At 40.4% G+C, this 22325-nt stretch overlaps 1 protein-coding gene across 1 annotated transcript in view; it reads right to left on the bottom strand.

Annotated features, from left to right (window-relative positions):
• The window catches only part of DNAH8 (dynein axonemal heavy chain 8), a 322160-nt gene extending 305309 nt beyond the window's left edge, over window positions 1-16851 (bottom strand). Inside the window, exons 1-6 of the mRNA XM_065885438.1 lie at window positions 16402-16851; window positions 16158-16292; window positions 10877-10961; window positions 4494-4645; window positions 3557-3746; window positions 2892-3055 (exon numbers count right to left, since the gene is read on the bottom strand). Of these exons, the coding sequence (XP_065741510.1) occupies window positions 2892-3055; window positions 3557-3746; window positions 4494-4645; window positions 10877-10961; window positions 16158-16292; window positions 16402-16851 (1176 nt within the window). The remainder of the gene's footprint in view (window positions 1-2891; window positions 3056-3556; window positions 3747-4493; window positions 4646-10876; window positions 10962-16157; window positions 16293-16401) is intronic.
• Between the last annotated feature and the right edge of the window lie 5474 nt (window positions 16852-22325).

Raw genomic sequence — 22325 nt, 5'->3', positions numbered from 1 at the left:
TTGAAGATGTATTATTATTGTTTGTAACAGGAAAAAAAGTAGAAACAACTGCTTTCTGAGGGAACAGGTGAGTTCTCTACCTCCTTAAACAGAGGATACTAGACATAATTTGAATGCCTCCTAAATGTCTGGAAATCTACAGAATAAACGGATTCTCTCATAGAGGAATACCAGACAATAGTTCAGTGAATGAATTAAATTTACTTGTACCAACATGGATGAAAGAGAATGTTAAATAAGAAAAAAAAAAACTGTAAAAGGATACCATTTATGTAAAGATTTTAAACACAAATATATATTCTGTATTTTCATATATATAATATAAAGCTTATAAATATGCAAATGCAATAAAAGTATAAAACTTTCAGGGGAATGGAGGAGACAATAACATCAGAATGGTGGTAATATACAGGGAGGGAGAGGAAAGGGTTGGAGGATTTAGTGAAAATAAGAGATCTGAAGCAAAAATAGCAAATGGTTAGTATCTGTTTAATCTCAGTGGTACTTACAGGGGTGTTTCTCATTTTCTGTACATTTTTTATGCTTATAACTTTTCATAACTACAATCGTGATGGAATTAAGAATACAAATGAGTCAAAATACATAGTTGATTTTTCAAACCTATGAAGCTTCTCTCTAATCCATGAAATGCTTGTAATTTTAACCATGGTTATGGAACTCTTTCCTAATCTTATTATAAGTTTCTCCACCTCCTTAAATAAAGGATACTAGACATAATTTAAACTTTTCTTAGTGGCTGAAAGTCTATATAATTTGAATCACTGAATTAAAGAATGAAAATGGACCTTAAAATTAACTAAATCAAGCAACACTTTTGATGTTTAATTCCTACTACAACATTATTCATAGATGATAATCCAACCTCAAATCGGATACTTTCAGGGATACAAAACATTCCATTTTCGGGTGGGGGCGGAATTCTGTGAGAAAGTGATCCTAATAAAATCTCCCTCCTTATAACCATCACACTCCACTCTTAATTCTGCCTGTTAGGGCCATTACAGTACAAGTTTAAGTCCACATGAAATACCATCAAATATTTGAAGACATCACGTCACTCCTAGGTCCCCTTCTTTTTCAGGTCAAATATGTCCACGTACTTTCTTTGAATGACATTGTTCATATCCTTGGCCAAGTTTTCTCTGAAATGCCCATTTCTTAATGATTTATAGACATTCTTTACATATTATGGATATTAACTCTGTTACATATGCTGATAATATTTTCTCCCAGAAGGTCAATTATCTTCTAATGTTGCTTACAGGGATTTCTGCCATATGGATCTTACATTAATTTGTTTATATAGTCATATATGTCAGGTTTTTCCTTTCATGGCTTCTGGGGTTTGTATCTTAATAAGATATTAATATAGTTCTACATTATGTTCTGATTCAAGTGTATTTTTTGTTCTATTTTTCACATTACTTTTTTAAGGCTGGATTCGTTCACTCAACATGTTTTTGAGATTCATCCATGTTGTTCCGTGTATCTCTTTTTTTAGTTTTAGCTTTCATATTTATGTCTATGATCCATCTTGAATTAATTTTTGTGTATGACAAGAGGTCAAGGTTTATTTTAGATGTAATATTTTTTAAAGAAGTCTCCCATTTCTTGCACTGATTCTGCTTAACTGGAGACCATTTGCTACAATTGCCCAACATGATTTTCCTTTTTCTTTTTTTGGCTGTGCGGCTTACAGGATTGTGGGATCTTAGTTCTTAGTTCCCCAACCAATGTGAAAGCGCAGAGTCCTAATCACTGGACCACCAGGGAATTCCCCCCAACTTTTCTTATTTCAAGTTGCCTAATCTCCTTAGGTTAAGCTATTTCTTTTGCTTGCTCATTTTTATAAAAGAAGATCTATTTTGATTGATCATGATAATTGGAGGAGATCTCCTCAGCCACTGTGTAGGACACAGCTTGAATTCCACAATGGCTTACAACTCCCTCTTCCTATGCCAACTGGCATAGTAGGCAGCTGCAGGAGTCCTTGGTGGACAATTACTTCGAGTACCTAGGGACACCTGGGAGCAAATTTTGTGGCCAGCACTCCAGGCCTTGATGGAGTTTCCAAAGTCCTCCAATTTTTCCACTCCAACTACACCTCCCTCCTTCTAACAGTTCTAAGAGAGGTAAAATCAGAAATGTTTTTCTCTAACTCTTGCTTGCTCAAGATTTTTCTCCCCTAGTCCTCATTCAACTGAAGATTTTCTTCTCCAGTTTCACTGTCCTGTGCCCATGAACTAGAGATCTGTGAGTTGGCTTCTAGAGTCCTCTTTCTGTTTAGAGCAATTACCTAATAATTGGTTGTGGTCAACGTTTGTAGTGTAAGTTGGCACCTCTCAGAATGTTGACATATACCCTATTCCTATCACTGCTTTTCTTACTGCCAGAGAAAATGTATTTGGCCAGAGAGCTGCAGACTTGCCACTGCAGTACTGATAGGAATGAGCCTAGTTTGAACCTCTCTGTCAACACAGACAATTCCATTGATCAAGCCAGAGGTATTTATTAAGTGTCTAGCATTGTGGCTATAGTCTCTTCACTGTGTACTTTTCCTCTCTCTCTAATGAAGAGCATAAACAATACATAAGATATTGGAGATAAATCCTGGCTATTTCTGTTTCTTCATTATTCCATTCTCAAGCCATAATGTTATGGTTTCCTCCTTAAAGTGGGAAATATCTTAAAGTTGATATTAAGTGGTCCAGAGAGAACAATGATTTTGCACTAGAATCAAAAATAGGCTGAATTTCATAGTAGAATCTGGAAGGCTCCTCTTCCCTTTACTTTTAGGGACAAAATGCAGTGACTAGGACACAGATAAGAACTATGACTCACATCTGGTGAAATCACTCAGGTCGGCTCACCTGTTCAATCTGTCTGTACCATATCATCAGCACGTCCTCTAGCTGACGAACAGTTTCTGAATTGCTAGCTGCGAGTGTCACTTCTTCAAAGGTATGCAGTTTGGAAAAATCAACATTGTCTATCTGCTTTAACTTAACTGTTCCCTCAATACTTATTCTAGCACCTAAAAGGGAAAAAATAATATTGACAAGAGGTGTTTAATGTCAATCCATTAAATGCCAATGTGTGGTTTCAAGCTGTAATTACTAAAATGTTAGAGATCTAACACTTTATAGAAATATAATTCTAGTTGATCATTAGACTATGACTATGATTTATTAATAAAATTGCATATTTTAAAAATATGAAATAATATAATTTATATTTTAAAAAGAGTTCATCATAATGTATGTATTTTTAAATATGGTAAAAATTTTCTCAAATAATATAGGAAGAGAATCCTCCTTCTACAATGGGAGATATAAAAGAAAATGTATCTTATGCCTTCAGAGATCCGTGGAAAGAGAAGTTCTAATGATTTGATATCTTATCTCTAGGTCTCATAATTGCTTTGATTAACATCTTCTATTAAGATGGAAATGTTTTCTCTAATGCTTATTTTTAATATCTTATAGTTAATTTGCTCATTTGTAGTAACTGATTAAACATTAAATACTATACTTACCATCTAAAGATGAAAGGTATCTGCTGATGGTTTCAGTGAAAATGTGTTTTTCAGATTCTCCTTGCTGGGACTGGTTTAAAGCACCCCAATTATTTGTCGCAAGAATAGCTGGTAGAAATATATTTGCCAGCATATTCCTAATCCCAACTAGGAGTCCTTCTGATACGTCCAGAAAAGTAAATAGCACTTCCTAAAAGGGCAGTGTTCAAATGTTATTTTACATGCTGATCCCATTAAAGAACTGAAAATCATAACCTATTTTACATTACAATAAGTATAGACAATATATCTTATAAACTATTAGGAAAACTTAAGTGGTGAATATTAAGGTTCTAAAATCAACAAACTTATGTTCTGCCCACACTTAACCATTCACATACTTGCTCATCAAGTAAACACTTTCCCTGGTGCTTTAATTTCTGCATAGGGAAGGAGATATGGCCTGGAGTCCATATAATGTGAGGGAAATGAAACTGAGCCTCCTACATAAAGAAAGTTCTAGGTGGACAGTTGCCCTGTCCATGAAAAGGGGACGAGAAAAACTCTGTCAGTTGAGGTAAAAAGCAATGAAACTAGCCCTCTGCCCAGAAATTTGTATGGAAAAAACATTGGTCAAAGGGTACTAACTTCCAGTTATAAGATGAATAAGTTCTGGGGATCTAACGTACAGCATGGTGACTGTAGTTAACGATACTGTATTGTATACTTAAAAGTTGCTAAGGGAGTAGATCTTAAATGTCATTACCAAAAAAGAAGAAAAAAAGGTAATTATGTGAGGCAATGGAGGTGTTAGCTAATGCTATGGTGGTAATCATTTCACACTGTGTTAAATCAATTCTTTGTATACCTTAAACTTACATAACGTTATATGTCAATTATATCTCAGTAAAGCTGGCAAAAATGCTTAACCGTATATTTGAAAAAAATGTAAACATACTTCATGAATATTTTTAGTATTTATAGGGACATCATTGCGACAGCGAACAAAAACTACACACACTCCTTTTAGTTTCTCTGGGGCTGCGTTGTCTATATACAATCTCATCATTTTTGCCCCTTTGGTTGCTCCAGCAATAGTTCGACCACATTCTGAAAACAAAAGTCAAGAACTTAGCATACGATTACATGACTGATCAAATGTGATAAATTACTGTGGATCTTACACCCTTGTTCCTTGCTTTACTTTAAGAAGTTTTCAATATAATTATGGAATAAAATTTTTTGTCTACAAAAGGATGTAATTGCAAATCTTAAATTGCAGCCTCCTTGGGTGCCTTTCACTGAGTTCTGCACTTTGCTCCTTTTGGCCTGGCCTCAGGCAGGACTTTCACGCAAACCCTTCTCTTATCCCATTCTCAACCGTTTGCCTCCTTAATCCTTGCTAATCTTTCGGATCTCAACCAAAATGCCACCTCTCAGGTAAACTTTCACTGACTCCCCCAAGAAGATCCTGTCCCCCACTACATACTCTCATAGCACCCGACTTATAGTAAATCCTTCCTTGAACTAGTTTCAATGAAAATGTATCATTAGAAATCTTTCTTCGATGTTTAAAAACTATTTTAAAATATGAGAATTCTGTTAGATAGCTAGTTGCAATATTTTTTCTTTCTTTTTTTTTTTTTTTTAATTTTTTTTGGCTGCGTAGGGTCTTAGTTGCGGCACACAGGATCTTCGTTGAGGCATGTGGGATCTTTTCTTTGTGGCGTGTGGGCTTCTCTCTAGTTGTGGACTGCAGGTTTCCTCTCTAGTTGTGGACTGCAGGTTTCCTCTCTCTAGTTGTGGCATGCAGACTCCAGAGCACGTGGGCTCTGTAGTTTGCAGCACGCGGGCTATCACGTGGAGGCGTGTGAGCTCAGTAGTTGTGGCATGTGGGCTTAGTTGTGGGACCTTAGTTCCCCGACCAGGGATGGAACCCACATTCCCTGCACTGGAAGGTGGGCTCTTTACCACTGGTACCACCAGGGAAGTCCCTGGTTGCAATATTAATAAGCAAACAATCAACAGTCTTCCTGTTCACAACCATAACCAATTTGAAATATGATCTAAGAAAATTTTACATCCCTATCACAAAACCATAAACATCTTTTGTCTGCCCAGCCCCCCTTCCTTTGGGTTTGGGGAATTTCTCCCATCCTGGGATTCTGGAGGACACCAGTCTCAGAGCCCTGCAGGGGTACACATATGAAAACTATACTAATTAGACTCTCTGCAAGACTGTAAACCTTGAATGCAGAGACACAAAGATAAAAGGGTATCTGAGCAAGGTCAATCTACTGATGAATCCAAAGAAACTGCCCTGAAATCCATGGAAATGCTCTATTCCTATTTTTCCCAAGGCCTGATTGTTCAGCTAGTTCTAAATTTTGTGAACCACCCTAATGTTTTAATATTTTGCTTACCTAAGCCAGAGTCTGCACCTTGCTTACAGCCAAAGAACCCTGAGACATGGTATGTAGCAATGTAGAGCTCAAATGCTCATTCATGGAGGTTGGCAGAATTACCTTTACCCTTAATATTCTCTCTTTTTCCCTTGATAAGTGAACCTGAATTTGTCCCATTTAGCAATCTGTACATTCTCAGGGAGACAACTGCTTTCTCAGCCTCCCTAGCCCCTAGGGTAGTCATATGACATTAAGAATCTTGGGCTTTCCTGATAAAGGGGAGAGGTGTGACTAGTAGGCCCCTTTCCTACATGATGAAAACCTGTACATAATGTCTAGACTTCATCTTGCAACCATGTGGAACTAATATGAACACAAAGCAATGTGTTAAGAACGGCAGAATAGGGGACTTGCCTTGTGGCGCAGTGGTTAAAAATCCACCTGCCAATGCAGGGGACACTGGTTCGATCCCAGGTATGGGAAGATCCCACATGCTGTGGAGCAACTAAGCCCACACTCTAGAGCGGGTGCTCTAAAGCAAGAGAGGCCACCGCAATGAGAAGCCCGTGCACCACAATGAAAAGTAGTTCCCACTCGCGGCAACTAGAGAAAAGCCCGCACACAGCAACGAAGACCCAATGCAGCCAAATAAATTAATTAATTAAATTTAAAAAAAAAAAGAATGGCAGAACAGAAATAAAATAAGAATCTGGGTTTCTGATGGCGTTACTGAGCACTTGAACCACTGCTAGCCACTGCCTGCCCAGTTATGAGAGGAAAACAGACTCCCTATTTGTTTAAGCTACTATTAGGATTTCCATTACTCACAGCTGAACATATTCCTGGCTTCTAAAAATCCAAATGCAGCTACACTAAAGAATACTATACAGCATCTTTTAAATTAGATAAATCTATATTTAATAACATAAAAAATGTCTAGGTTATACTGTCAAGTCCAAAAAGTAAGTCAAGAATAAAACGTGTTATATGATCATATTTTTAAAATGATACTAAGTGTCTACATGTTAGCACGTGCATATAAGTAAGACATGTAGAGGAATACTCACCAAGCTGATAAATATATTATTTTTGGAAATAGCAAAAATAATTAAAAGTATGTTTACCCTTTCTTCTAGCAGTTCTCCTGAGAATTCTTCCTAAAAAGTCTTCCTAATCCACGTAGAATTAGCTTCAATGATATTCATTGAGGCATTGTTTAAAGGAGAAAAAAGTTGTGAACAACCTAAATTCTAATAATAAGTTTTGAACCTAATAGTTGTCTCAGCCTAATGAAGTACAATGCAATTGTTTAAAATTTAATTGTGGAAATGTATCAGTGGCATGGAGAAGACAATATTATCAATTTTTAAAAGCTACCATAGAATAATATATAGAGTTGGATTACATTTTTATAAAGCATCTATAAATTGTTTTTTCTTAGTCCAATTAAATTGAAAAAAAAGAAGCATATCTTGGGTGACATGGTCCCCAAACAGGAAATGCAATGTTTTTGAAAATAAGAGAAGGCTGAACTAACTCTCATGGCTACTGAGTTCCTTTTTCTTTCTGAGACTGGACTATAATCTTGGAGGACAAAACATTTTTAGGGAGTGAGGCAAAGTTTACATGGCACTTGCCCTGAGCCCAGCATAACCACGGTCCTCCCAATCCCATGAGGTGAGTTCCATTACTGTTCCCATTTTACAGATGAGAAAACCAAGGCCCGGAGAGGTGAAATAACTTTCCCAGTGTGACCCAGCGAGTAAAGAGTGGAGCTTGCCTTCACCACCTCACTTCTGACCCTCTCCAGGACCGAGCTTTAAACCAGTGTGTCAAACAGTGTCTATCTGTGATCTCCTCCTCCCTGCAGGCCCAGGGGTCTGCACACCGTCAATGGAGGGTGTGATAAGCTCTGCAGTTTAAGAAAACAACATCTGGTCTGGGATACTCTCACCCATATATCAGGATACACAGGATAACCTGTCTAGAAGAAATGGAAAGTTTCACACTGTTGACACTGACTTGAAATCCACCCTGAGCTCCCAAGTTTGGACCAAGGCTATTTAGAAAGATAATTGTTAGGGTAGAGGGGTCTTAGAATCCAGCAGGGCACTGAGAATGGGGAAAGTGGCTTCCTTCTCAGTCCTACCTTGGCCCCTTACACTCTCATCCAGTACCTGCCTACTCCCCATCAAGCTTTGCCTCCTCAGGACCCACAGGGCTGGTGGTCTGGGTGAACAAGGCATAGGCATAGGCGCTGTCTGGAGGAACAAGTCATTGGGCTGCTGAAGTCTGCAGTGACCAGCACGATCCCAGGAAGGGCAGCAGTTTGTAGTTACTTGGTCACTCTTCCAGCTGAAGAATGCACGTCCCCCTTCTCATCTGTCTTGTACTTTCATAACTTTTGACAAAGAACGACCCAAAGCACCAGAGTGGGTACAAGGTCAGCAAACCACAAAGCATTCCCAGCCTCCAGCACATTTGGCGTAAGTGAGATGCTACTTGTGAGCCATAAAAGAGGTGATTACTTTCCTGGTTAAAGGCAGCAAGAATGCCGTAGGCTGTGGAAAGGTGGAGGCACAGAGAGCCCGTCTCAAACTTACCTAGTCATCCAGAAGCATCCTGGAGAGCTCTGTCTGTCTGGTGTAATCTTGGCACAAAAGGAATATTCTCACTAGCTCTACATTCTTGTTTTGGCCCAATAAGTTTGAAAATGATACTTTTTTTTTTTTTTCGGCTGAAAGCTTGAGAGTTTCATTATTATTATTTATACTATACTCTTCCAAAGAAGGTTTGAGGCAATATAGGATAACAATAAATGCTATGGACTGAATGTGTCCCCCCAAATATATATATGTATAGCAGTATATATACATATATACTGCAAAATAGGATCCAACTCTACATATTATATATGCAACTCTGGATGTGAAGGAGTCAATGAACCGTGAATATGTCTTAGACTTGCAGCAATACTTATAATTTGGGTCGTTACAAACATCTAAATTAGTGATCAGAAGATAAAACTAGCAGAAGATAAAACTATATACATAGTGGTATATATACTGTGTATATATATGTACATATCTCATACATACTGTACATATACATATCAAAATACATAAAGAGAGGGAAATAAATAAACACACACACACACACACACACACACACATATATATATACCAAAGAAGTTACAGAAGGATACTCATCAAGGAGTTAACTTGATTATTCCAAGTGAGTGGGAATGTGGGTGGTAGTTTTAATTTTTCTTCTAATTGTAGATATTTTCTCACCTTTCTATATTTTCAGCTATTGTTTTATTTATTTATTTAATTTTTTTGCAGTACGCGGGCCTCTCACTGTTGCGGCCTCTCCCGTTGCGGAGCACAGGCTCCGGATGCGCAGGCTCAGCAGCCATGGCCCACAGGCCCAGCCACTCCACGGCATGTGGGATCTTCCCAGGTCGGGGCACGAACCCGTGTCCCCTGCATCAGCAGGTGGACTCTCAACCGCTGCGCCACCAGGGAAGTCCCTATTCTTTTAATTTTTAATGAATTATGAAAATTTGGACCTTACAATAATGTCCCAGCATAAGAATTGTGAGAGACAGAAGATTAATAGAGCAGACATAGTCACTAATTGTGAGTCTACATATTTTGTTGGTGAAGAAAGACATATATATTAAACAATTAGATGAAAACAGAAGAACGTGATCAAGTGGTGTATTTTACAATGCAAACTTTAAAAGAGACAGGCGTTTGGAGGATAGTGATGGATGTGGTTTGGAACACTCTGAGAAGGCTCTGAAGTAAAGAGAATGCCTGAGGCAATCTGGAGGAGGGGTAGGATTTGGCTGGGTGGAGACACTTAGGAGGGTGGAGAAAAGGGCACAGAAATGACTGGTGTGGACAGACAACCATGAAGACTGGCTTAGAGAGAGCAGCAAGTTCATGTTTGGCAGAATAGGAGATCAGACTAAACAAGTACTGTGTGTCCAGGTTATGACAGGCCTTAGTAGAATAAATAAAGAGTTTGGACTCAATCCAACAACAGGACAATGAAAGATTTACTTGGCAGGAATAAGTAGTATGGATTTCAGAGAGGAAATCTGGTAACAGAGATACTGGTTTTCAATCTGGAAAACTGGGGCAGGCATGAGATAGGAGCCTAAGCTTAAAGGCAGCAGAGGAGGGGGCTTCCCTGGTGGCGCAGTGGTTGAGAGTCCACCTGCCGATCCAGGGGACATGGGTTCGTGCCCTGGTCCGGGAAGATCCCACATGCCACGCAGCGGCTGGGCCCATGAGCCATGGCTGCTGAGCCTGCGCGTCCGGAGCCTGTGCTCCACAATGGGAGAGGCCACAACAGTGAGAGGCCCGCGTACCGCAAAAAAAAAAAAAAGCAGCAGAGGAGGAAAGCAAGAAAGAACTAACAGAGGGGACACGGTAAAATCCACAAGATTTATAAGATAAGTAGTCTAAAACCAAAGGATGATCTGTGTACCTAGTTATTAAGACAAAAGTTCAATGACCTGGTAAAGTACCAATTCTTTTTGGAATAACGTGAAAAGTAGGGAAAGCCAGATATTCCACTGCCAGCTGCAGCAAACACAAGATACTGACACAGGACCACAGGGAGTGACTGCTGTGCTTTCGGGTGGTTTCATGACTATTTCTAGTCATCTGACAACACGTGTACAAAATGGCTCTACCTGTTTCAAGGAAAAGGCAATTCAATTCTAGTGAAAATGTGTATTCCCAGGAGAGGTCAATGACTTCTATAAGGATGCTTTCTTCTTCAATCCTTACAGCAATCTTGTAAGCTCCTGGTAAATTTTCTTTATAAATATAGGATTGTCTATGTATAAGAGAAAAGATATGCTGCACTTTGACATTCATTCATGAATAGCTGGCACGTTACCCTTGCAAAACATCCTTACCAAGACCAGGTACATCTCCTTCTTGGTACAAAAACTTCAATGTCTTACAACCATCTTTCATAAAAAAACGAGTAAATGCTTCCAGCTGTTAAACAAAAGAGAAAATGATAATCAATAAAATGACTCAGAAACTATAATAAAATGAACCAAGCCCTGTGCTAAGCATTGTGCATACCTTAGTCCTCATAGTTCTGTAAATAAAGGAAATGAGGCTAAAAGAGTTTATTCAAGGTACACAGAAGCAGGTACATCAGAGGCAGGATTAGAATCCGAACTAATCTAACTCCAAAATTATCATGGAATATAGGGTGAATTCTATTTCCAAACCTACATTACTTATCTACATATATAAGTGGGCCTCCACTTACCTAACCCTGCCTCACAGCATCTTATAAGGGTAAATAGGTGAGTCCAACTTGAGGTAAACATAAAGAATTACTGTTAAGAGAAACTACTCTTTTTTTTTTGGCTGCACTGGGTGGCTTGCAGGATCTTATTTCCCTGACCAGGGATTGCACCTGCGCCCTTGGCAGTGAAAGCACAGAGTCCTAACCACTGGACCACCAGGGAATTCCCAAGAGAAACTATTCTTAAAAGTTGATTTGTGGAACAGTAAAACTTGCCTTATTAACTAACTGTTTTGTTTGACCAATTATTTGAGTAATTATATTTTCAGCAATTATAATTTGACCTATATTGTAGCCAAACTCATATAAAAACAAATTAATATAATGTCTTCCATATTTATGAGCATGAATTTAATTACTTATGAGTCAGTATAATTATCTTTAGTAAGTAGATATCTAGGTCATATAAACAAAAACTCTCACACATCATTAGGGAAACACAAGTTTACTGACCCCCCTTCACCTAGCCCCACTGATTTCATACATAAGTGTCTCTCTTGGGCAGTGGGTTTCGCTTCACTTACTGACCTATTCCTGTAGGAAGTATCTCAGGTCTGGCAAAGCCTCTCACCCTTGGACAATGGTTCTCAAACTTTTGTGTGCATCACAGAAGCAACTAGGGGACGTCTTAAAAATAAAGAATGCTGGACCCAAGGATTTGCATTTTTAAAAAGGTCCAGGTGATGCTGCTGCTGGTCCTGGGACCACGTTTGGGAACCACCACCCTGGGAGATGAAATGGAGCCACGGAGATGCGCAAAATTCTATCCCTTCATTTTCTACTCTTCCATCTCACACGTAAACTTGGCTCTCTTGCATAATTACCACCTAAAAGATACAGAAGCTGTCAGCATAGCTATTCTTGCCCAGTTCCACACTTTCATGCTGTATGTGACTTCTAATGACCCATCAGCTTTGAATGCATCCAAACTCTCAAAAGTAGACTGCATGACTGTGATAAAAAAAAAAACTCAATATCAAACGTAATGAATTCTTGTCTTTTAGACATGTTGTACTCCTGAGGCCTGCAGAGTGAAAACCGTCGTGGGCCGAAATCATGACTGCAGTTTTAAATTCACTTATAATACGTAATATTTTACAAATACTTCATCTGAGTTTCACCACAACCTTGCACTAGGTAAGGTGGCATTATTATGCCCCTCTTGCAGAAAAGAAAATTAAAGCTAAAAAGAATTTGAGGGGACTTCCCTGGTGGTGCAATGGTTAAGAATCCACCTCCCAATGCAGGGGACACGGTTTCGAGCCCTGGTCCAGGAAGACCCCACATGCCGTGGAGCAACTAAGCCCGTGCGCCACAACTACTGAGCCTGTGCTCTAGAGCCCGCAAGCCACAACCACTGAGCCCATGTGCCACAACTACGGAAGCCCATGTGCCTAGAGCCTGTGTTCTGCAAGAAGAGAAGCCACCGCAATGAGAAGCCCGCGCACCACAACGAAGAGTAACCCCCACTCGCCGCAACTAGAGAAAGCCCACGCAGCAACGAAGACCCAACACAGCCATGAATAAATAAATAAATAAATAAAAAGAATCTGAGAACTTCCCTGGTGGTCCAGTGGTTAAGACTCTGCGCTTCCATTGCAGGGGGCACAGGTTCGATCCCTGGTCAGGGAACTAAGATCCCATGTGCTGTGTAGCCCAGCCCAAATAATAATAATAATAAAAAATTAAAAATAAATAAAAATAAAAAGAATTTGAGTGAAGGACCCAAAGACACATACCCACAAGTGCAGAACTGGGAACTCCAGATCTGCTCTCTTTCCACAGAACTGTGCTGCTGCTGTCTTGACTTTGGAAAACACTATCATGTAAGCCAGGAAAGTAATGTCTGTGACTATCATGAGCAGCGCTGAATGAAAGTAGCAGGAACACACGAAGTAGCAAAAGCTTGAATGCCAATGCGGCAGAAACCTCTGCATTGGTTAGGGTCCTGGCAAGCAAAGGAGTCGTAACAAAGAGGCTCTGAAGAAACCTAAAGAGGCTACTTCTAGAGGCCAGAGCAGGGTAAGGGAAGCTGTGGCACTAGCAGCAACACAGGACTAGCAACAGAGGAAAACCAGTACCACCTCAAGGCCTGGAAGGGAGGGCGTTGGGGGGAATGGGGTAGCGGGAAGCAGGCTGAGAGCTGGAGCTGGGGGAAAGGGACTGCTCGGGAGGACACTGGCAGAAACGTGGCCAAGTGGGGAGGGATCAGGCTTCTTTCTCTTCTGCCCTCCAATCTCCTGCTGGTGGCTCCCAGAAGCCGAGCCACTTGGAAACCAGAGGATGAGGGAGCCCATGTGGTAGATTCCAGAAGGGTCAGCCTTCCAGGCCACAGAGCAGGGTGGAGCACAGTCGGGAATGGATCTGAAGGCAAACAAAATAACCACCACCTCTTCTGTTGTCTACCCTCCTGCGGAGCCTTTAATGAACTGTTTTCACTCTGAATTGTGCAACAGGCCTCACACAAAAGAAAAACTTTTCCACACACCCAGTTACCTAAACAACCATAACAAAACATACCACCTCTTGCTCCAACTTCTTACTCACCCATCCACTAATCGCGATGCCAATTTACTACATGTTCTTGCTCTGTCCATGTAATCAAATGAGCACTCTAATCTCTCCCAGATTTTGACATTGGTTTCCATCCTAGATGTACTTACTATCTTCCCTCCACTGTGGCTTTGCAATTCACCAGCAACTCTTAAGGAAACACCTTTCCCGGTTTGACTCTTCCCTTAATCCTTGATTTCCCATTCCTTGCAGCCTAAGCAGTGTCTGGCCTGGTCCATGATAGCCTTAAAGGAAGAAGCTAACCACAAAGACCCAAAGTCCAAGGCACGCCCCAGGAATGACAAATGGAAGGGTTTGCAGGCATTGGGCACTCCCACTTCCTGGTCAGCATGCTAGCCAGTGAGAGAGACTTCCTCCAAGTAGAGAATGCCAGCCCAGAAAACCAGGTGGAAAATACTTAAGGGTGATAATATCACCTCTGTAGATACTCATCTCCCCAGCTTAGTCCTAGCAGCAGTCTTCCTCTGAAGGCACTGCCTAGTCCCCACGTCTATGCCTAAATCTTTTGCAGAGCTAGTGGGATTCCAATTGTGAAGTTAGCCAAATATGTGGCCTTGAAATTTTCAGGTGCAACAATGTTGAATACCTATATGGTTTCTTCCCTAACCAAGCACAGGAATGGTCCTTGGGACAGGCTTGAAGCCTGGGCCTACTGAGAATCACATTTTTTAGAAATTGGCCTTCCCTTCCTCTCTTGGTCATCTGCTCAGTGATGTGTGCAAGGTTGTTTTGCATCACTTTCTTCTACCTAGAGAATAGGCAGACACATAACCAGAGTCACCAGAGGAGTCAAAATAGTAGAGAAGGGAGGCCAGGAGAGATGAAAACAAATGAAAAAACAATACAAACAAACAAAAACAATTGAGAGTGGCAAAGAGAATCCTGTTGCCATTGGGTGGTATCATCCATAGCCAGGGAAGGTTACAGAATTTGTGAGGCCCAGTGAAAAATGAAAATTCAGAGCCACTTGTTTAGAAATTATTAATAATTTTAAGATGGCAACAGGAGATCATTTATCCAAGGGTAGGGCCCTTCAGCACAAGGGCCTACTCAACTAACAGCCCGCATGCCTGTGAAGCCATCCTTAGCCCCATGCACATTCCTACAGGGAACTTTGGTGACCCGGGAAACCATCCTACTTCCAGTTGCTTGCTGTGGCACCTCTTGTTTTATGTACACATCTCCAAGGTTGTCTATCCTTTGCCATTAAAATAGCTCAGAGCTATCGATCTCTCTGCATCAATCACATGCCCATGTCACTGTAACACACTAAGGGAACAAGAAAATGATCAGTCCCATTCAACTGTCAGGGGCCTGCCAGTTCTAAAGCTTTATAAGGGTCCTGGAAGAAATGAAGGGCAGACAACTTCCAGAACTTGGTAACATACTGCATCGAGCAAGGGAGAGGCTCTTTTAGGAAACATTCCACAGACTCTTCGCTCCTAGAGCAAGCTAAAGAGTTTTGCCCAAGTTCACTGGGCAAGAACAGGGAGTATGGACCCTGATAATGGCAACCTCACCACAATGCCGCCCCCTTTGCAACTCTCTCACCCTTGCATTCAGTGGGACGATCAGCTCACCACCAGCATGTACCTGCTCGCAGGTCTTGTAGAAGCTCCAGCCCAGGTCACTCCTAGACTTGACAAAAACTCAAGCAGCTCAGAGTAATTTTGTTGAAAATTTAGAACCTGAGCTATAAGGAAGCTATGACAGTGCTTCCGGGAACCGCTATCAGTCACAGTTTATCATACATTACTATAATTAAGGTGACCATATAAATTCATCATCCGAAACTGGGACCCTTTTAGGAGTGAAAGGAGGAACTGTTAATAATTATGCTAGAAAAGTAGGCAGAATCCAGGGCTCTCCCTGGCACGCAGAGACGCACGGTAATCACCTCGTTGTTTTCGACTATATTCATACAGTAGTCACTGTTCCCTAGCTCTATTTCTGCAGTTTGTTTTTCTACCCAAATGATTTGCACGTGTAGTTTATATAACCCGTACTTTTAAAATATCACTCTACCTGTGCTTGACCATCCCTCTAACTTCTGAAGCCATTTTGAGTTAGAATCTTAGCTCATTTCTAGTTGCCAACTCTTTTTTCCCCTTCCTCCACAATAGTAGGCCAAACTAGAAATATCATCCAATTGGCTATAACTATGTAAAATAAAGCTTCTTGTCTATTCAGTTAAATCCCAACCTTCTCTTTCTAAATGTTTTGTTGTTCACAACGATTCAAGTTTCTTCAACCAATCACTTCTCAAAGAGTAATTAAAAAATAATAAGACTTAAACTTACAGATGGGCAATCCAAAATTAACTCTTCAACAGTTGTTATGTCCAGGCCAAGCTTTGCTGATAGAATTTCAAATATATATTTGTATGAAGGGTCAATTTTCATTTTTCGGTTTTCCCTTGCATCTCTGAATCTTGCCTAAAGAATGAAAACCATGTGTAAAAATTGTAATTATGAAGAAAAATCACCAAAATATTTCATTTCAGATAAAAGTGACACTTAATAAAAATGGTATTATAAGCAAAACCTGTCTCTCTTTTAATGTTTCCTGTAGATTTGTAATGCCACTCATACTTCGGAGATATCTGGATGATCTGCGGGAAGACTGAGAGAGCACATCAGAAGTCACTGACTGAACCAATCGTGGCGCAGGCCTAGGTCGAATCCTTCTCAGATCTGGGTCATCTTCATCTGGCATAACTATCCTTTCATCAGAAGGAATGAGATTCATATAATCACTTAAAGAAGAAGTAGGACCTTTTTCGGAAAGAGAGACAGTATCTTCTTCAGATGCCTCTACTGGGAGGGGAGGGGCCTCTTCACTGGAAGGAGGAGGAGCCTCTTCTTCCGGAGGCGGGGGAGCCTCATCTCCTGGATCCGGAGGGGCAACATCTTCCGAGCTAGGAGGTGCTGCCTCTCCCGAAGAGGACGGGGCTTCTTCTTCCGGAGGGGGTGGGTCACCTTCTTCAGCGCTCATGTTATCCACTCCTTCCACCTGCAGAGCACCTTAAAACTTCAAAACCTAGGATTATAAAAATTTTTTTTTAATTGTTCAATAAATTGAGTATGATGTATTAATTTATCCCTCCCATTGAAGCTAGACAGGTAGCAAAATTATCTGTTTCTCTCATACTGCATTATCTAAAGAAACTAAGTTTATAGGGCTAGAGAGAGAATTTTTTTTAAAGTGGGACAGCGCGTGCAGGCGCGCACACACACACACACACCTACACACCTCTAGGGTCTTTTTCAAACTATAAGTAACCACTGCAATTGATGGGAGGACACCTGTCCTCAGGTATGGAAAAAGGGCTGAAAAAAGATTGAGAGCGACTGTACTCCAGGACCAACTGGTGATCAACACCAGGATACTTATCCAAGAGATCAAGCAAAGAACTACATGGACTGAGATGTTCCTTGCTTGGGGGAACTCTGCTACTCCACAATTCACCAATCAGACACTCAACTGTCCAGCCATCTCATCTATATGAGCATAACCAGGACCACCCAAAAAGCATAAAACATACTCTTGGAAGCCAAAATGAATATCCCAAGTCCAAACATAAAATTCATGCTAAAATGGGATTGTGACTATTTACTGGAGCAACGGTATCATATAAAGCATAAATCCAACCTACCCAATCAGAAAAGCTCCAATTGTAAAGGAGTGTGGAAGTTATCATGAGCATATAACAAGGAAAATTAGGGGGCACCAGTGGAATGGGACAAAATGTTACTTACAGGAAAAAAAATCATATTTAGGACAATAATCAAGACTCCATCAAAATAAATAGGAGTTTGGGATATGGCTAAGATCCAGAAACCAGTATAACAGTAAATACCTGAAGAACAAAAGAACAAATTCCAAAGCAGACAGTTCAAAAGAAGATAAAGAGGCTTTCTAGTGAGAAATTCTGAGGACACTGGTGCAGACCTGGCCTAAGTAAGACGGTGCTTCGTATGAAGGGACACCAGCAGCCCTCCATCAGACAGAGATAGCCTGTAACCTGCACCTGACATCTGCCCTCACCAGGTTTTCCAAAGGACCTATAAACAGCTGAAATTGTTTTCTTTGATATGCTAAGGTTGGCCTATTCAAGAACAGAAAGACCCAAACTGACCTTTTAGCTGCCAGCTAACCAGTTTACCTACCCACACCCAAGATGTCAAACAAGGACCAATGTTCTCAAACTGTCTGAAGTATTTTTTTTCTCATCCCTCTCTCCTCTGTCTTTTATAAATCCTGGTTTTTGTCTTTGACTCTTGGCCACAATCTAATGTCTAGCTTTTTCACACAAGAGCAAATGTGCTTGGATAGTAACTAAGTAAACGTCTCTTGAGTTATTATTGGACACAATAAAGATCTACAATACCCAGGAGTTGTGTGTGCATTACATTCTTACACTTGAAACTGGCCTAGAGGAGTTGGTTGTGCCATCTATAATAACTCAAGAACAATTATGATGATACACATTAGTGAAGTCCTATCAACTACCTGTCACTCTGCTCAAATCTATGCTTTTGAATTCTGCCAAACAATTTACTTTACTCCATAAGAGAATCGTGCCTTCTCTCAAAGGATATCAACAGGCATTGTTGTCTGGTTTCTGAAACGAAAGCAAAATTTACTTTAATTTCAATAAATGGTGAAACACATGTACTGACTGAGCTCAGTAGGGCCGGAGAGCTTCTCCATAGGCAATAAATGCTCCTTCTAGAGACACACAGTTATTTCAGCCAGTATAGAGCCACTATTATTTAAGCCATCAAGGAAAGACTAAAGTTGAATCATGACATTTTGTTAAAGAAATCAAGGGAGTATACAATAAATCTTAATGAGTTTTCCATCTAAATATGACAACTATTTCTTAAGTGTTGGCACAGATTCAGATTAAATTTTCAGAAAATGTTATTACCCAACACAATTAATTCCCTGGAGATTCCAGATAGTTAAGATTCATGGCACATCATTTCAGAACTAGAAAATAAACCTTAGAAATCATCTAGCTTAACTCTCCCTTTTTACTGATAATGAAACTAAGATCCAGCACATTCACAGATCTTATCCAACTGCACACCCAATTGATCTTTCTAAACTTCAGATCATATCGCATCACGGCCCTATTTAGTTTTGCCCCCTTGTTCACCTAGCTCTTTGTAATCTTGCAATGAAAGGATATTAAAAGCTTAAAAAGCTTAAGGTAGTCCTGAATAACACCAGTTAGGTTAAACAAAATCTATGACTAAGGTCAGGCTGAATCGATAGGCTTAGAGAAGGAAAATTGAAAGCAAGTAAAAAGGAATGGGAAAAAGAAGGAAAGAAAGCTGAAAATAAGACAGAGTGTAAAGAGAAGACAAAAACCCGGAAATCCTCTCCCTCCTAATCAAGAATTCCCGAAGTTTATAATAAAATACACTGAAAGAGGTCATTGTGAGTTACTCTGCTCCCATGGTAATCTAATAAACATAGTCGATAGCCTCAATTCAGGTAAACATATTTAAATATAACAGACATATACTTTCCACCTCTTATGTGTGTCTCCTTACCTCAGTTTCCTTGGGATTTATGTGAAGCTGTTTAAGGGGATGGTGGTGGGGGAAACAGCATTTAATTTCTAAAACTTATTAGAATACTCCTCTCGGAATATATGTTTTATGTAAAGAGTTCAATTTATGCTCTGTGAATTGAGTGCTGACATATATATCTCACGCTAAGGACAGGATAAGCTCTTATTTTGTGAACATAAAGAGTCTTTATGGTCAGTAGTCTGTACACACCGACAATACGGAAAATGATAACAAGGTTTTAATTGCTATCATGACTGAGAAACAAGTAATTTCTAAATAATTTGTTACAGTTTACATTTTTAAAGTAAATCATATACCTCAGACTCTCAAAATAAATAAATTACTACTGCCATTTTGGGGAGATTTTGCTTAAGGAAGCTATAGAATTCTTCCTCTGATGAAATCATTTGAGATGCTTTTCCTACATTGTTTTCAAATGTCAAATCATAGTTGGCAATGTAATGAACTCTAAATATAAAATGTCAGCTTACCACTCCCAAAGACTGATGCAATTATTTAACTGTAACTTAGAAAATGTACACAGCTGTTTTATATAGAAGAATTCCTAAAAACTGTAACAAAAATTTTAATAGATTACATAGTTGAAATGGAAAAATTTTTAGTAAATATAAATTACCTTACTACATATACACATTCACATGTTTGCATATATGCAACATGTTTGCAACAGCATAAAGAAGAAAACAAATACACTTCCTGGAAACAACCAAAATGTTCCTTAATAAAGGATGCATTAATTGTACCGTAGTACACTGTTCTATAAAGTTTTAATTTAACATTAGCAATAAAAATAATGAGGTAAAGCTATATATACAGATGTAGAAATGTCTCAATCACATATTGTTACATGGAGGAAAAACCAAGGTAGTACAGTGCATTGTATATCAACTGTATAAATTTTTTAAAGTGTATGTAGGCATATACATGGTATTTCATCTATTCTAAGATGCACACTTTTAAGAAGGTTTAACTGGCAACCTTTTTTCCTTTCCTCACATCTTTTTCTTTATGCTGTTACATATAATATGTAGTTTCCATCTATGTAATTGTATAAAATTATAATCAGTAACAGTTTAGATTTAATAAAATGCATTAGAAGCTTTCCAGGAAAGATACACAATGAATTATGAACAATGATTACCTTGAGTAAAAAAGGCCAGATAAGAGAAGCAGAGGAAGAGCTGTACTTTTCAATTTGATAACTTTATGGTTTTTAAAAAAGTATAATTATGTGCATATTTTACTCGTATAATATGTGTTTATACAATAACACACAATATGTGTTTATATTTTTCTCCTATGTATCTTAGGACTTAAAATTTAGAACCTAAATTTCCCTCTGAATTTTAGAATTTAAAAAGATTACTTAGGCAACGAAGGGGCGGGTCTTTACTCCAAGTATCCACGCTTTGCCGGCTATAAGAGCACAGAGGGGATGCAGAATAAACACCTTTTCGTCTTCTCCTCCTCCCCGTGTCCTCCCCGGACAACTTGCTGCCAAATACAATCATTTTAAATTCCCACCACCCCTTCTCTTTAAGTTCAATTTTGGAGGTTCATTGGACGTCTACAAAATCATTCCTAGTCATTTCCAGGAGCAAGTTGCCATTTCAACCACACCCCTTTCTCTTGTGCCCATCTCTGTCTGTACCCCTATCCTTTCATGATGACTAAGGGTTCTCTGCGTGCTTGGCCGCTGTGATGGCATACACAACCGAGAAGCCCCAACAAAGCAAAACGCACAAACGGAGCGGGGGGGAGGGCAGGCTGTTAAACACACACAGGGTGGTCAACGTCAAGAAAAGGTGAATGAACAAAGGGCTGAAAGTGACTAGAAGGGAAAGAAACTTCTGGAAAAAACGATAGAGATGATGACACTTGACTTGGGTCTGAAGAGCTGTCAGGAGAGGACGGGAGAGGGAACTCTCCTAGCAAGAAAGCAGGGAAAGGCTTAGATTGCTTAGGAGAAGTGGCAAATTTAGTGATGAGATTTCGGGGTGTAGGGGAGTGAGGAGGAGCGAGGAGCAGAAGATAAGCCTGAATGGCTAGGCCTTCTGTTTGTCTTACTTTTGAATCCTTAAAAGGGGGAGCGGGGTGTGGAGTCTGTCAGACGTTCAACGAAGAGACTGGGATTCACCAAGGGCAGGGGCTGGCTTCGGGTTGTAGTCGGGTGGGAACTGGACAGCTTGGGGACATTAGCGGGGAGCTGGGGGGCAGAGGGAGGCAAGTAGGCCGGACCTCAGCGGGGCTGGGAATCCGGCTCTGCGCGGGTCTCCGAGGCGCACTCACCCGCCACTCAGCTCAGCCAGGCGACCCCGAGCGGCCGCGCAGCCCCGGGAGCTGCTCCTGTTCGGTCTCCGCGGCCGCCGAGGCTCGGCCGTTGGGAGTCCGAGGCCAGCTCGCTCCCCGGCGCGTAGCGCGGGCTCCGCCGGGCTCTGCTCCCTGCGGGGCGTGGGGCGCTGGAACGCGGGCTTTCCCCACCCCGTGCCGCCACCCGCGCGCTCGCGGGCCAGGACAATCACCCCGCGAGCCTGAGAAGTGAAACACTGTTTAGGGGCCCCGCGGAAGAAGCAGCTGCCTAGAGATGGAATATTTCAGGGGGTGGGGGCTTGGGAGGATTCCAAGGTAGGCTTTGAGGGGATTGGTACGGAAATGTCTTGATATATAAAATAGCGTTGTCTATGACCTTTACGTTTTCTGAAGTTACTTCGTGTCTCACTAGAGAACATTAAATGTTTTCTTTTTAATTTGTTTGCTCAGAAACCTGTGACTGGTAATATAGAGAGTAGAAGGACGGAAAAAAACGGACTACTTTTCAAAGTTTACACGCCCCCCCCCCCCCGCCCTTTCCAGTACTTTTTT

This window comes from Phocoena phocoena, chromosome 10, assembly GCF_963924675.1.
Source record: "Phocoena phocoena chromosome 10, mPhoPho1.1, whole genome shotgun sequence".
Taxonomy (NCBI): domain Eukaryota; kingdom Metazoa; phylum Chordata; class Mammalia; order Artiodactyla; family Phocoenidae; genus Phocoena; species Phocoena phocoena.
Note: the sequence above shows the minus strand (reverse complement) of the source record. Positions and strands in the feature narration are given on the sequence as shown.